This window comes from Myxine glutinosa, chromosome 9 (genome assembly GCF_964187855.1).
Source record: "Myxine glutinosa chromosome 9, kmMyxGlut1.1, whole genome shotgun sequence".
In the NCBI taxonomy this organism is placed as follows: Eukaryota; Metazoa; Chordata; class Myxini; order Myxiniformes; family Myxinidae; genus Myxine; species Myxine glutinosa.
Window position 1 is genome coordinate 9,095,186 of NC_136269.1, and position 17,037 is coordinate 9,112,222.

The window sequence follows — 17,037 nt, forward strand, 5'->3', positions numbered from 1 at the left end:
TTGGGAGGTTTTTTTGGGGGGGGGGTGGGGGGAGGGGGGGTGGGGTTGATTTCGTATTTTTGGGGTTTTTTCTTGGTTCAAAATTGGGTGATTTTGGGGTTTTGTTTTTTTTGAGGTTTTGTTTTTGGATATCTTGGGTTTCTTTGGTTCAAAATTGCGTGATTTTGGGTTTTTGGTTTTGGATATCTTGGGTTTTTTTGGTTCAAAATTGGGTGATTTTGGGGTTTTGGTTTTTTGGGGGTTTTGGTTTTGGATATCTTGGGTTTTTTTGGTTTAAAATTGGGTGATTTGGGGGTTTTGGTTTTTTAAGGTTTTGGTTTTGGATATCTTGGGTTTTTTGGTTCAAAATTCTGTGATTTGGGGATTTTGGTTTTTTGGGGTTTTGGTTTTGGATATCTTGGGTTTTTTTGGTTCAAAATTTCGTTATTTTGGGGTTTTGGTTTTTTGGGGTTGTGGTTTTGGATTTTTGGGGGGTTTTTTGGTTCAAAATTGGGTGATTTTGGGGTTTTGGTTTTTTGGGGGTTTTGGTTTTGGATATCTTGGGTTTTTTTGGTTCAAAATTGGGTGATATTGGGGTTTTGGTTTTTTAAGGTTTTGGTTTTGGATATCTTGGGTTTTTTTGGTTCAAAATTGCATGATTTTGGGGTTTTTGTTTTTTGGGGTTCTGGTTTTGGATATCTTGGGTTTTTTTGGTTCAAAATTCTGTGATTTGGGGATTTTGGTTTTTTGGGGTTTTGGTTTTGGATATCTTGGGTTTTTTGGGTTCAAAATTGCATGATTTTGGGGTTTTGGTTTTTTGGGGTTCTGGTTTTGGATTTTTTGTGGGTTTTTTGGTCAAAATTGCGTGATTTTGGGGTTTTGGTTTTTTGGGGGTTTTGGTTTTGGATATCTTGGGTTTTTTGGTTCAAAATTGGGTGATTTGGGGGTTTTGGTTTTTTGGGAGTTTTGGTTTTGGATATCTAGGGTTTTTTTGGTTCAAAATTGGGTGATTTTGGGGTTTTGATTTTTTGGGGGTTTTGGTTTTGGATTTTTTTTGGTTCAAAATTGGGTGATTTTGGGGTTTGGTTTTTTGGGGGTTTTGGTTTGGGATTTTTTTTGGTTCAAAATTGGGTGATTTGGGGGTTTGGTTTTTCGTGGGTTTTGGTTTTGGATTCTCTGGGTTTTTTTGGTTCAAAATTGGGGGCTGTGAGTGCGATATGTGGCAAAAGCACCCCTCTGGTAGGGAGCGAACGCCCCTACATACAGTATCTTTGGTCGGAGAACATTTTATCCATTAATTTTATCCACATTCCAGTTGCACACAATTGTTCACAAAAACGTTGCCATTTCTCGGCCTGTCGTAGCAGGACGCGTCCGAGCCCCCCTCTATCATGGCCAGGTAGCGGAATGTCCGCTGCCCAGGTATCATGGAAACTCTGAGTAGTGCTTTGTGGAAAGTTTTCTGCTTTTGGCCTCACTAAGGGACATGTCATCTAAGAAAGCTCAGTTTGTGTTTTCACGAGGACGGGGAAATGTGCAATATTGGGGAAATAAGCGCCTTGTTGTGGGATTTCTGTGTTAATACCCAACGCTGCCCGGTTAATCCAGCCACGTCCAATTACTTGGGCTAAATTGGAATGGAAAATCTGCACTTCTTTAGCCATCACCGATTGTTTTAAACATGCCGTTACTTGGGGGGTGTGCGTGTTGTTTTCTGCTGTGACAGGCAAAAACATCTGCGAGTTGAATTTTAAATCCTGCCGAAGGTAATTACACACAAACCTCAGTTGGCATCTCCCCCGGCGGAGCCGTGAGCGCAGGGAGCGCCGCCGCGCGCCGTATGCACCGCAAAAGTTCAGCCTTTAATTTCACACCGATTCCGCCCATATTAATGACACTAATGGGAGTAATATGGTATAAATTAACTTTTCCATTACACAATGTAATGTGGGAGTGCTACTGCCCTGAGTTTTTAATAGGTTTTTAAAATGTGGAGGGGGAGGGGCTGGGTAAGGGGAGGGGAAGTTGGCAGAAGTATAAGGAAAGGTGAGAAGAGAAAGAAAGAAATAAACTGGGAATGGATGCACTAGTTGTGCTTACATGACAGTACGGTTCATCCAGGACAGTGCACTTCATACAGGACAGTACAGTTCATACAGGACAGTACGGTTCATCCAGGACAGTGCACTTCCTACAGGACAGTACAGTTCATACAGGACAGTACAGTTCATCCAGGACAGTACAGTTCATACAGGACAGTACAGTTCATACAGGACAGTACGGTTCATACAAGACAGTACGGTTCATCCAGGACAGTACGGTTCATACAAGACAGTACGGTTCATCCAGGACAGTATGGTTCATCCAGGACAGTACGGTTCATACAGGACAGCATGGTTCATCCAGGACAGTACGGTTCATCCAGGACAGTACGATTCATCCAGGACAGTACGGTTCATACAGGACAGTGCACTTCCTACAGGACAGTACAGTTCATACAGGACAGTACAGTTCATCCAGAACAGTACAGTTCATACAGGACAGTGCAGTTCATACAGGACAGTACAGTTCATACAGGACAGTACGGTTCATACAAGACAGTACGGTTCATCCAGGACAGTATGGTTCATACAAGACAGTACGGTTCATCCAGGACAGTACGGTTCATACAGGACAGTACGGTTCATCCAGGACAGTGCACTTCCTACAGGACAGTACAGTTCATACAGGACAGTACAGTTCATCCAGAACAGTACAGTTCATACAGGACAGTGCAGTTCATACAGGACAGTACGGTTCATACAAGACAGTACGGTTCATCCAGGACAGTATGGTTCATACAAGACAGTATGGTTCATCCAGGACAGTATGGTTCATCCAGGACAGTACGGTTCATCCAGGACAGAACGGTTCATCCAGGACAGTATGGTTCATACAGGACAGTACGGTTCATACAGGACAGTATGGTTCATACAGGACAGTACGGTTCATCCAGGACAGCATGGTTCATCCAGGACAGTACGGTTCATCCAGGACAGTACGGTTCATCCAGGACAGTACGGTTCATCCAGGACAGTACGGTTCATACAGGACAGTATGGTTCATACAGGACAGTATGGTTCATACAGGACAGTACGGTTCATACAGGACAGCATGGTTCATCCAGGACAGTACGGTTCATCCAGGACAGTACGGTTCATCCAGGACAGTACGGTTCATACAGGACAGTACAGTTCATACAGGACAGTATGGTTCATACAGGACCACTTAACCAAAATACACTCACCACATACGAAGCTTTCATCCGCAGGTCTATCTAATACTGCTCTCCCCTCTGGGCTGGTGCTCCTGCCTCACACCTAGCTAGGCTTCACGCTGTAGAAACCAAAGCTTTCAGAATCATTGGAATCGCCCGCGATGAAGCTGACTCCAAGAGCCTTTCACTCACTCACCGCAGGCAGGTTGGTGGTCTTTCTGTCTCTCTTCAAACTCCCCCACTCTCTTCAATCTGACTCTTCCCTCCAGGTCTTTAAAACAGCTGTTCACCACCATCTCTTGTCTTCCCCCATCGAAAACCTTGATCTTTTCTATCCTCGTTAAAACATCCCAAATCCCCCTCTTTAAATCCCCAACTTCTTTCCTGAAATTCCCAGTGGTGTTCATTTGCTTTATACCATGTACCGCTCCCTCCTCCTCCAGCCCTCCACCTTCCACAGATGTACCGATGTCCTTGTTCGTCTTGTCTCCTACTTGTCTCCAACTTGTCTTACGTACTGTTGTTGTGCCTGTGTGCTTCCCTCTCTCTCCTCCTCTTGTTTCCCGCTCCATTCATTGCATGTTTTCATGTTCAATGTGTTAGCTCTTTCATGAGCCTCGATTCTGTATACAAAAACAAACAAACAAAAAACATTTCAGAAAAGTTTTGACAACGGATAAATAATTTATTCTTCCTGCAATAAACCCCGATGAGACACCAAGGTGATAATAAGTACACAGAAGATGAAACCAGTGAGTTCCCAAGCCGGAACACTGAAAGGGATCAAGAACCCATGTAGGGGAGCAAAACGAGCCAAGGCCTTGGTCTGCACTTCCAAATGGACCAGGGGGACTTTGGGCCTGCCTCGATCGGTGCACTTCTATTATAATTACGGCACACCGTGCGTTCTTGTTCTCTCCGATTGCTTTGGCCAGCAGGTCAGGCTCCCATAAGGTGTGGAACAGATGCCAAAGAGACCTGGTTGCATTGGACCTCCCTTCCAATAATACATCCTCGGACATTGTGTGTGTGCTTTGGATGGTTTCTGTACTTTCTTTACTCTTTGTAATCTGGTGCACTCTCGAGCTCTCTGTGCTCTTCAACAAACTATTTTTGTGCTATCTTTGCTCTCTTTCTCCCTCGGGATTTGTCTTCCTGATTAGGCCTTAAGGCTATAACATGTTTCTAAAACTGATTCATGAACACTTCGCCAGAGGGATTGTCTTCCTCCATTTTTATTCTTCTTACCGGTATGCCTTTAATTATTTTCTCATTTCTTTTTATGCCTCCGCTAACAAAGTCGCCGGATGCATTATGTTTTCGGGTTGTCTGTCCGTCCATCCTTCCGGCCGTCCATCCTTCCTTCCGTCTGTCCGTCCGTCCGTCCGTCCGTCCGTCCTTCCGTCTGTCCGTCCGTACCGGCTAAACCTCATTTTTCTGAGCAACCACATGTCCGATTGAGACGAAACTTTCAGGGTAGCAGTGACACCCATGCAGAATGTTTTTTGATAATTGTCATGTCATAGGTCACGTGGTATGTCAGCCATCTTGAATTAATCTCGAATAAATAAATAAATAATTTCTCGGAAACCGCTGAATGGAATTTTTTTTAACTTGGCACATTGTCAAGTATTCCCAATGGGGACCAAAAGCATGATAATGATGACATCATAGGTGAAGTGGTATACCAGCCAAAAATGTTTTAATCGAGTTCCTTATCCTAAAAATCAGAAATTGCATGCACATGATCTATGACCCATTTGTATTGAAATATTAAATTTATGACATCATAGGTCACATGGTTTGGTAGCCATATTGGATTGAAGGAAAATATTAAATAATTATATCTCTGAAACCGCTCACCTTATCGATGCTAAATTTTACAAATATCATCTAACAGCACTGTTGCATATAGTTTGAAAATGATGATGTCATAGGTCACGTGGTTTTTGCAGCCATCTTGGATAGAAAAACGAACCTTATCCGATCAACACCAAACTTCACAAACGTGATCCCCTACCCATACATATGCAGAATGATGGCATCTACCCGTTGTGGGACTATGCGGAGGCATATTGGCGACAGTCGCACTCTTCTAGTTTTATTCAACTTCTATTTTTACTTTTGCTTCTATGTACAATATCTTTACCGATGCGGGGTTTTGTGTGTTCAGGACCTTTGCATTCCATTGGTGACCGCAGTGTTTTTCACAATTATCATTATAACTACTTTGTCGTGCTGATGAAGCTATGAAGGCAGAATCAGAGCTGTCCAGGACTTGTATTGATGTGAACTTGTGAAGAATTCCATGTGATCACTGCAGTCCTTTGGGTGGTTGGCCATGGTAATGTTCTACGGAGATTCTCTCTCTCTGACGCGTTGTGGACCGGCTGTTCCGTGAGGTTCTGGAATGGTCGAAACCGGTGCCCTGCTGATTGCCAATTGATCAGGCATTCAATAACCTTATGAAATGATATTTTTCTCTCATCCAAAAAACAAAACATTTGCAAGACATGCCCCTCATGTCGAGTCGATTCTACGAGTATATATGCCTAGCCAAAAGCTTTGATGTCTAAAGATTTTGATTGTCATGCTCATGATGCCTCAAGGCTGAAAGAGCAAGAGTTTCTTGTCTGACAATGGGTATTTTGGTCCTAAGGTTCCACTTTGATAGGCCTTGTATGGTTGTGTACAGTGGTCTATGGGATGAAGTATGTATTATAGGGTTGTTTTGATCTGTGGAAGTATTTTAAAACTTCATCTGATCCCCTTTGTTTTTTTCAATAAAAAGGTGTTTATTAACAGAGGAGAGTAATTCCTTGTATGTTGGCCTTCAGAACAAGGTGTATGTGTACTCCTTTGACTAGCCATTCATGGCTTTACACGACCTTGTTCTTTGGTCTTTGGCCTAAAGTTCTTTCAGCGTTATCATCTTTGATTTTTTTTATCCTCCCAATTACCTCCGCCACCAAGGTTATGTTTTCACCCTGTCTGTCTGTCTGTCTGTTAGTTGGTATGTGAGCAGTATATCTCAAAAACGTTATGGACAGATTCGGACAAAACTTCATGGACAGGTGTGTTACAAGGTCGAATTGATTAAATTTTGCTGAAGATCCAGATCTGCATCCAGATAAATCAGTAATTCTTCAAAATTGAGAGATTGTTTTAAAAACTTTATATAGCACAGTATTTCGTGGCCAAAAATATTGGCACCCTTGCACTTTTTTCAAATAACTCAAAATTTTCTATAAAAATAAGTTTCAATTGACAAAATAATTTGGTCTCCACAATTCTTTATTTCACTGTTAATATTACAGAACCTTTGTTTTTGATTCAGATCTTAATATATCCTTTAAAATCAGAAAATAAAAAGAAATTGCATTGACAAAATTATTGACACCCTCGACTTAATATTTGGTACACAGCCTTTGGACAAAATAACTGCAGTGAAGCGCTTCCTATAGCCATGAATGAGCTTCTTACACCGCTCTTCCGGCAGGTTGGCCACTCTTCTTGTGCCGACTGCTCCAGTTCTCCCAGATTTGAAGGGTGCCTTCTCCCAACTGCTGTTTTCAGATCTCCTACAGGTGTTCAAAAGGATTTACATCTGGACTCATTATTGGCCACTTCAGAACAGTCCAGCGTTTTGTCTTCAGCCATTCCTGGGTGCTTTTTGAAATGTGTTTGGGGTCATTGTCCTGCTGTAAGACCCATGACCTTCGACGGAGACCCAGCTTTCTGAAACTGGGTTGAACATTGCGCTCCAAAATACCTTGGTAATCTCCTCATTTCATGATACCATGCACACAATCAAGGCACCCAGTGCCAGAGGCAGCACAGCAACCCTAAAACATCACTGAACCTCCTCCATGTTTGACTGTAGGGAAGGTGTTATTTTCTTTGAAGGCTTCATTTTGTTTTCTTTAAACATAGAGATGATGTGCTTTACCAAAAAAGCTCTAATTTGGTCTCATCTGTCCACAGGACATTCTCCCAGAAGGATTTTGGCTTGTTCAGGTGTGTTTTTGGAAAACTCCAGTGGGGTATACTTAGCAGTGGGGTCCTCCTGGGTCTCCTACCATAGAACCCCCTTTCATTAAGTTGGCGACAGATGGTGCGAGTTGAAACTGTGGTACCTGGTGTCTGAAGGTCCACTTGAATCTGTTTGGCAGTTGATCGAGGTGCTTTCTCCACCATTCGAACAATCCTTCGCTGCAATCTTCGATCAAGTTTTCTCTTGTGGCCACGTCCAGGGAGGTTGGCTACAGTGCCATGGGCCTTAAACTTCCTGATAACATTGCATATGGTGGACATATGAACATCACGGTCTCTGGAGATGGACTTGTAGCCTTGGTATTGTTCATGCTTGGCTAAGACCAACACTTTATCTTGTTGTCTGGAACACTTCCCCCTCAGGATTGTTTATTTTTTGGACAGGCTTGTGGGGCCAGAAGTAGGGCTGACACATCGTCCTCCTCCTCCTCCATATATATATTTTGAAGGACTCAGATCATCCTCCATATCAGCTTCACCTTGCAGCATAATGCCAGTGCATCAGCAGGTGGTTCAAAAGAGGCTGAGACTGGTATATGTGTGTATCCAAGGTTCCAACTTTAATCCCTGTTGATTGTGCAGTTCAAGAGGCTGTGGTTTCAAATGTTTGCCACATAACACATGCATCACTGAAAACGCACACACAGCGGGTGAAAAAAAGTCCTTGTTAGCATTCATACTTCCTTCGAATATCTAATATTGCAACTTGAAAAAATCCGTTTGGTTATCAAATCAATGGAAAATGATCATCAAAATATGGAAAGGATGGAAGCGATATGTATCATGGGTCTTGTTGACACGACAGTATGTATAGGCCTCAGGCTTCAGGCATCTGGTGTCAGCCTATGAGCCAGTGCAATGGGAATTATCCCAGCTTCATACCCACGATATATTATATTTGCACATAAGCAGTACGCATGTATTTCCTTCATGTTCTCACCCACGGGTTTTTTTTTTTTCGAGAGCGACCAAGGCAGCAGTCGGTTACCTATACACCACCCAAATAAAGTGTTGCATCAGAAGAACGTGTTACCCGCTTGGAGCAGGATTACCTTCTCGGCCATCCTGCCTGGCTGGCTGACTGATGGAATGTGATGTGTGGTACCTGGGTTTGTTTTTAGCTCATATGTCTGACCTGAGTACTTTCCTTGACGAAAGCGAAGACACAAAATGGTCACCAATAAATTCATGAAAAAAACAGAGGCATAAATACAATATTTCATGAAATATATGAAAATGGTCATCATGTTGGAATTGCTTTTTGGATTTGTTCAAAGATGTTTTGAATCAAACGCATATTTCATGAATTTGTTGGTGGCAATTTTTTACCTCCGCCACCAAAGGTGGATAAAGGTTATGTTTTCACTCCTGTCTGTCTGTCCGTTTGTCCGTTTGTTTGTGAACAAGACATCTCAAAAAGTTGTGGATGGATTCAGACGAAATTTGGCAGAGAGGTAGTGTATGTGACCAGGACGAAATTATTAGACTTTGGTGAAGATCCGGATTCGGATCCGGCTACTAGAATTTTAAAGTGATTCTTCACCATTGGGAGATAGGGCTAAAACCAACATATAGCATGATAGCCAAAAAGTTATGGATGGATTTGGACGAAACTTGGTGGACATGTTATGCGTGTGACAAGGAAGAAGGGATTCAATTTTGGTGAAGATCCGGATGCGGCTAGTAGAATTTTAAAAAGTGATTCTTCGCCATTGTAGGGCCAAATATGGCCAAAAGCGATGCACAGCAGGATATCTCAAAAAGTTGTGGACTGATGATTTTGATTAAATGTGATTCTGTATTGGTGTTTCTGGTCTACTCTGGGATACAAAACGTAAACCGTTCACTTGGCGGAGGTATGCTCTCCACCGAGTGCCGTTCTAGTGTCTCTTGTTTTTGCTTATAGTGGTCCAGAGTTGACATTGTTTAGTGCGTGTGCCTCATGCGATTCTGCTGCGTGGCCTTGCTTCCCTCGTTTCCCCCATCGTGAGGCTTTTCTGCATCTTTTTTGCTTGGCTGTTGATTTAAATGTGCAGTAGGTTCGATCGAAACTCTATCTCTAATGGTGCTGAACCTCACCATAAGAGTGCTCGGCAGTTAGCTAACATGTGATAAAGTTTGGCTTTGTTGATGGGGGAGACATTGCAGCATCCACATTGCAAGCAATTTTCTCGGTGTCGTTGTTATAATAATGAAGCGTCATTTGCCCGCTTGGATAGGTTTTATGTTAATAACCGTTTTCGTAATTTTATATTATCTGCAGCTATTTCCCCATCTGGTTTTCCAGATCATCGCTTGGTTGTTTTGAAAATTTTTACCCTCTGCAATGCAGAATGGCCTTTTGGGCATTTGCTGTTAGTCTTCGGGAGGGTTTACAGTTCTGCGGGGCTTTTGGGGCCTTTTGGGCATTCATTTATTTCAGGAAATATTAATTTCCAAGTGGGAGATATTGGTGAGATAAGTGAAAGGCCATATTAGAGGTTTCTGCTAATAATATGAGCTTCATCATCCGAGTGATGAGTTGACTACCAGACTTCTTTTTGTGAAGGAGGTGTCGGAGTGGCAAACTCAGCTTCTGCGGATCCGTGGTAGGAAGTCGTATCCAGTCTTTAAATATAAGAAAGATATCTCAAGTAGTTTTATTCAATGGCGATTTGGGACAGCTTCTCAGGTCGTCTAATCGAAGTTTTTTTTCGATGCACCTTAAAAGTTTTCTTCATTCTCTCTTTGGAAAATAACACTAAGGCTCAGCAACAATGTGTTTCTTATGGCGGAGTTGTGAGCCTAAGGGTTTAATGAATCCGGAAAATGATGTTTCTTTCTTCACTTTTGATGCTTTGGACATTGATTTTGACTTGCTTCATGCGTTCACTGAAACGTTGCCCAAACACCAGCGTCTGGCTAGACTTGCACTCTTGGGCCTGTCCTCCAGTAAGGGTCCTGGTGTGGATGGTATTCCACTTGGTTATTATAAAACATAGTGGAATATCATAAGACCAGAAGTGCTGCAGGCACTCCATGAAAGCATTCCCCATTCCCATGCACTCCCTTTTCCAGGTTATTGTGATTTCCCCCCTATTCTTCACCTCTTTACGCTTGTTAATTGTCGGTTGGTTTGTTACCTCCGCCACCAAAGGTGGATGGAGGTTATGTTTTTACCCTTGTCTGTCTGTCTGTCTGTCTGTCTGTCTGTCTGTCTGTCCGTTTGTTTGTGAACAAGATATCTAAAAACGTTGTGCACGGATTCGGACGAAACTTGGTGGACCGGTTGGGTGTCTGACAAGGACAATTCGATTAGATTTTGGTGAAGATCTGAATGTGTATTCGGGTATGAGAATATTTTTTTAAGGTGATTCTCCGCCATTGAGAGATGGGGCCAAAAATGATACATAATTACATACACGATACATTACTATACAGGATATTCAAGAAGTTATGGATGGATTTGGACAAAACTTGTTGGACAGGTTGTTTGTGTAACAAGGAAGAATCGACTCAATTTTGGTGAAGATCGAGATCCGGATCCGGCTATTAGAATTTTTTAAGTGATTCTTCACCATCTATCTATAATTCCAGTAATCTCTGTGTGTATGTGTGTGTGTCTGTGTGTGTGTGTGTGTGTGTGTTTGTCTGTGACCGCTGTTTCTCGACAACCACGGGTCCGATATACTTGAAACTTGCCAGGTATATTGCTGGGGACCCGAGGATGTGCCTTTTCAAGGTTTGAAATTAATCGGACAAGTGGTTCCCAAGGTATGGTCACCGTACTCGCAAGCCGTTCGCTTTGGCTTTGCGAATGGACCAAACCATTTCATGTAAATAGAGGGGGGGGGGGGGGTTCTACCGTACTCGCAAGCCGTTCGCTTTGGCTTTGCGAATGGACCAAACCATTTCATGTAAATAGAGGGGGGGGGGGGGTTCTGTGGTCGTTACTGCCACGTGGTTTCAAAGTTTTTTTTTGTTGTTGTTGTTTGCACGCATGTTTTTTTGCACCCACGTACGGGCACGCCCTAGTTGGGATATAAAGCCAAAAACGATACATGGCAGGATATCTCAAAAAGTTGTGGATGGATTTGGACGAAACTTGGTTGACAGACTGGGTGTGTAACAAGAACGATTCGATTCCATTTTGGTGAAGATCTGAATATGGATTCGGATATGAGAATTATTTAATTTTTGAGTGATTCCTTACCATTGAGAGATCGGGTGAAATGCGATATATAACATGATATTTAAAAAGTTATGGACGAGTTATGACTAAACTTGGTGGATGAATTGGTTAGGTGACAAGAACAAGCCGATTAAATTTTGGTTCAAGTCGTAATCCAGATCCGGCCTATCATTGGATAAAAAACAAACTGTTCAGCCTGGCGGAGGGATGCTCTCTACCGTGTGCCCTTCTAGTATAATTTTTTAAGTGATTCTTCACCATTGAGTGATATGGCCAACCAGGTGGAGGTATGCTCTCTACTGAGTGCCGTTCTAGTTAATTTTCTGTTTCATCCGCACTTTCATCCTCTTCTTGCTGTATTGCATCTTGTGTATATTTTGTTCACCCCCATGTATCCTTCTCCCTCTCCTCTTGATCATGCTCTCACTTATACTCTGCTGTTGGTGTTTTCCCTTTTCCATATTATTCATTCCATTCTTCTCCAGCTCTTTCATGAATCTCAACCATACATGCATACAAACAAGAATGATTGCACTGTGAAGACAACCTGCACAAAATCCGTTGGCGGGCTTATTGGGAAAAACGCATTTAAAGCACTCTTAAAAGATAACAGCGCGATTAGGAAACACATAATTAATGCTCATTAAAAGATAAACTCGACACCTCTCATCCATGTCAGCCTCCACCACAGTTATATCAGAACGAGCTGATACGTCACGTGGTCACAAATTGTTTAACGGCAATATGGGGCCATTCAGAAATTACGTAACGCTAATTTTTATGGAGTCACTTACCATGCGTGCTGACAGCTTGATTAAACCTTACTAATACTTTTTATTTAACATTGTTTGATTTTTCAGGGTACCTCATCATGCGTAATACTCGACCCAAACAAAGGCAATGGAAATCTGAATCTAACAAACTCGGGCAGTGTATAATCAGCAGAGGCCTACAAACCTGATGTCATAGGCCTACCAGAAAACCAATATGGCGGCCATATTATTTAGTCTGGGTTATATGGCTATGGTGGGTGGAGACAAGCGGCAAATGTGGGTGGCGTCTGACCAATGAGTATATACTTCAAAATTCGACCCTCAACAACAACCACAACACCAACAACAACAATCATGTGGTGCTCTTGTAGACCTGCAAAAAAATAATAACAGATAAAAACCGTTTCAGCTATAGAGCTGTCCCAAAGCTGCAGGCATTGTGTTATCCTCTTGCTTCTCAAAAGAAACGACACCCAGCCAACCATTGCTGTCTGGCATCTTCACTTTGCACAGATGACAAGGTCATATCCATGGGTCTAACAATTCTTTTAAAAAACCCACTTATGAATGCTGTAACACACCCTGATAAATCTTCTTGTATTCCACACAGAGTGATTTGTTTCTTTTTTATTAGCCCCCCCACACCCCTACAGCATAGAGGAAGCCCCATTGCTGTTATAGAGATTGTTTCTACAATTGGCGCCCCCAATATTAATGGTACCACAGGATTTATAAGACCCCCTAGCCTAGGAGTACTAAATAGTCAGGTTCACTATGTTTTTTCGTTCAAAATCATGGTAGATTAGCAAACCTATACATTTTTGGAAACGTTATTACATGGAAAATCTGAAAATCAATGTTTACATTTGCCAATTCCGACCAATTCGATTCGACCAATTCGACCAATCGACCAATTCCATTCGACCAATTCGACCAATCGCTTCGATCGACCATTCGACCATTCGACCAATCGCTTCGATCGACCATTCGACCAATTCGATCGATTCGATTCGATCGACCATTCGACCAATTCGATTTGCCAATCAATTTGACCGACCTTTGCTTGTGTGGAACGGACTGTGAAAACGATGCGGACTATATTGTCGGATACGACACACGGGACAGTGATGACGAACTCTAAATGGCATATTCTGTAATCGTGTATGTTTGATGCCATTGACTGCCTGTGTATATTTTGTCATTGACTGCCTGTGTAGATGTGAAGTTATACTGACTGCATGTGTATATATGATTTTGCTGACTGCCTGTGTATGTTTGGTGATATGAATTATTGTGACACATTTTGATGTTATTAACTGCCTGTACAAAATGATAACATGTATTTGATTATGCAACTTATCGCGAATATAAAGACAGTATTTTGCAATTCAAAACCTTTGATTCGTGTCTTACCATTCCCCATAGCACTAATTTGATACTTTCATTGGATTCCTTGTCCCTGAAAATATAGGTTTAGTATATTTTAAAAAGTTTTTAGGGTAATTAGAGGCAGAAATAGAACAAAATATGTATTTTACAGTGGCCATTTTGAAAATCCAAAATGGCCACCATACAGGTATCTCTCCAAATGTAAACATTGATTTTTAGTTTCCTTATGCTATAGCCTTTCCAAAAATGTATAGGTTTGCGAATCTACCATGATTTTGAACGAAATATAATTTATTGACATAGTGAACCTGACTAAAACCACCATTTATAAAAAACATGTTTTACTGCACTCCCAACACTCCAAGTTTGCAAACTGTATCAATTTACGAGCTGTATCTTGGAGCCGGCGAGGACTTTCGGAATGAAAATCTTCATCAATAACTGGAATAAAAAGTATGCAGGGATGACATATTGTTTTTGACCTTGACCTACTTTTAAGATAATGACCCAATTATAGATATTTTAACATTTTTCAACAAAACCCGACCAAGATTTGGCCGATCAGAGCAAAATTGCCCTCTCTAGATATTATGTAGAGCAAGGCACATTTATGCTTCATGTGCATCGTATTTTTCCACGTTAAAAGTCGAGGTTAAATGGCGGTCTGATAAAAAAAAGTTTGATAGAAAAACGCGTTCTTTGTCATCGCTCAATTTTGACAATGCAGAATCTTCAAGACCACTTTGCCTTTAAAGATGTTCTCGCATCAAAATACTGTACCTGAGCTGAGGTTGTGCACCTGATATTTGATTAGTGTCCTTGACCTACTTTTTTCGGATTGTGACCTAAATGATGAACGTAAAGGTCATATGGTGATCCGAAAAAATAAGGCCATCATTGGATCACGGGTCCAGGGTAAGTCGCGGGTGATTGGTCGGGGGAGGCTTACCCTTGGCAATCGCTTTGTGACCGCAGATACCTAGTTGTTCATGTACTTATTGATGCCCGAGATAGTATAAATACCATTTGTTGTTTTTTGTTCAGAAGAAAGCGTTTGATGTTCACAAAAGGTATCTCTTTTTTTGGTTGGATATTATCTTTGCGCAATGTTTGCAGTTGCTTATTGCCTCATTTCCATGCAAATCCGAGATGATCCGAGTTCTCCCGCATCCCATATTGATAGTTTCACCGAGTTGAGTGAAAACACTTCTGTTTCTGCTTGACTTTTTATTGAATGTAAGCGGTTCTTTCCCACAAAGTTAGGGTGGATCATTTTCTGCTTGATCCTTCTAAAGTTGACGTGTCATCACTTTGCCCATATGATCAAATTATCTTCAATGCTTGGCAGTCTTTCAGTCTGCAATGGAATCCATTGGCTTATGTTGTCCTGAAGCTATTTAATGAGACATTTTTTACAATTCTCTTTTACCAAACATCTACGCATCGCGGTCATTTGTCCAGCATTTTGTGGAAATAGGAATACTCACAGTTCAGGATTGGGCTTGGAGATACACACACTGTAAGCTGTCTAGTCTGGGTTTGAATCCTGACCCGGCTATAAACTGTGTCATGCTGGTGTTTCACAGACAGGGTGATCCATCAATGTGTGTGCTGTCCCCTGGATGTACGTTAAGTGGGCGTCCCATCTGCCAGCATTAGTTGATGGATGTTAAAGATCCCAGTGTCTTTCGTGAAGAGTAGACGAGCTCGGTCAATGATGCTACCCCGCAGCCTTGTGCTACATACAAACGAAGAAGTGCAGGATTTTTTGAACTGCCACATGAGTCAGCTCAAGAGGTGTTGCTTGTCACTGGTGTTAGACAGGCTTACCTGGTGGACCAGATTTTTTTCAACCATGTCTTTAGGGAGATTGGTATTAACTGTCATATGCAGCTCAGTGTTCATCATTGACTAGTCAAGAAGTTTTGCTGACATTATTGTTGAATCTCACGTCTGTGAAACTTGTAAGGCACTTTTCCACCCATATGTTGATTGTGTGAAACTCGTTTCTCTATTTAAAATACTGCATGCAACAATAACAATGGTCTCTATTTAAAATGTTGCATGCAACAATAACGATGGTCTCTATTTTAAATGTTGCATGCAACAATAACAATGGTCTCTATTTAAAATGCTGCATGCAACAATAACAATGGTTTGTCTCTACTTGAGATGTTGCATGTAACAATAACAATGCAATGCCTCTTCAGCTTTTCTCTCCTCCACTGTTTTTGGTTTTATAATCTTTCTTAGGTAAAAAAATCAGAGTCCATGTTAAGCAGTTCCTTGATCGTCGAGGTGAACTTGGCTGTATATGAGATGAGGAATGGAATTACAAATGCAAGGGTATATCTTTGCAATGTTTTGTCAATCATTGGGGCCCTGATTAATTATTGAGTGCTAGTTAAGTATATCGTTTGCACAGATGTAGGAACCTGTAGCAGTTTGTCATGAAGTGTTAATGATGCTCTTTTTCTGTTGAGGATGGGGAAACTGGAGCTATTGTTTTCTCTATGATCTGATATATTTGTGATGTCATTTTGTCACGTGTGTAGGAATCGTCATCCTTGTGGATCAGTTCCAGGAAGTTCCAAGTGGAGCCCAATGTATGGTAAAGTAGCAAGTGAATGATCTTCACCTCCGGAATCCATCAACCGCATAATATTTACAGGTAAACAGATATTTTTCATATCATTGTGTTTCATTTTTGTGTTCATATGTCCAATTCCTCTGGAGTTCCTGGAAGCTTTGAGCAGAGCCCCATGTTTTGTAATGTGCAATAAGTGAATGGATGTTGGTTTTAATAGTCATGCAGCCAAATGATAGTTTTCAGTACTGCTGGGTTGTTGGAATACTATACACTCGATGCGATAGCTCCAACTTAGAAACATCAGCAACCAGTCCATCCAATTAGTGTCATTTGAATAATTGGGAATGACCGATTCATTCAAATTGTTGGACGAGTACTCAACTTGCCAATAATCGACTGTACATTTATGTTTGCGAGCTCTTATTTCGCTTTCTCCACTTTTCTTCCATATTTATTTGTTTTCTACCTCTCTCTTATCCATACTCTGTTCTGCCTTTTTTTTTTGATTCTCATACTGAAGAGGGATGCGAGACTATTGCAACACCCCTGTCTGTCTGTCTGTCTGTCTGTGTGTGTGTCTGTATGTGTCCGCATCTATATATTTTTGCTTTAAAAATATTTTTCTCTGCAACTGCTTGTCCGATCGATGCAAAACTTTAAACAGACTCCCTTTAGAGAATATTTTATTGATAATTCTGATGTCATAGGTCACATGGTATGGCAGCCATATTGGATTAAAGGAAAAAAGTTGGGCACCTTTCACTCTGAAACGGCTCAATTTTAAAAGTTTAAACTTGGCATATGTCATAAACTCCCCATGGGATAT

General features: G+C 41.5%; 1 protein-coding gene across 1 annotated transcript in view; it reads left to right on the forward strand.

Moving 5' to 3' along the window:
* The window catches only part of ESRRG (estrogen related receptor gamma), a 544,168-nt gene that overhangs the window by 195,020 nt on the left and 332,111 nt on the right, over positions 1-17,037 (forward strand). Inside the window, 1 exon segment of the mRNA XM_068129597.2 lies at positions 16,177-16,292. Within this exon segment, the coding sequence (XP_067985698.2) occupies positions 16,249-16,292 (44 nt within the window). The 5' untranslated portion in view covers positions 16,177-16,248.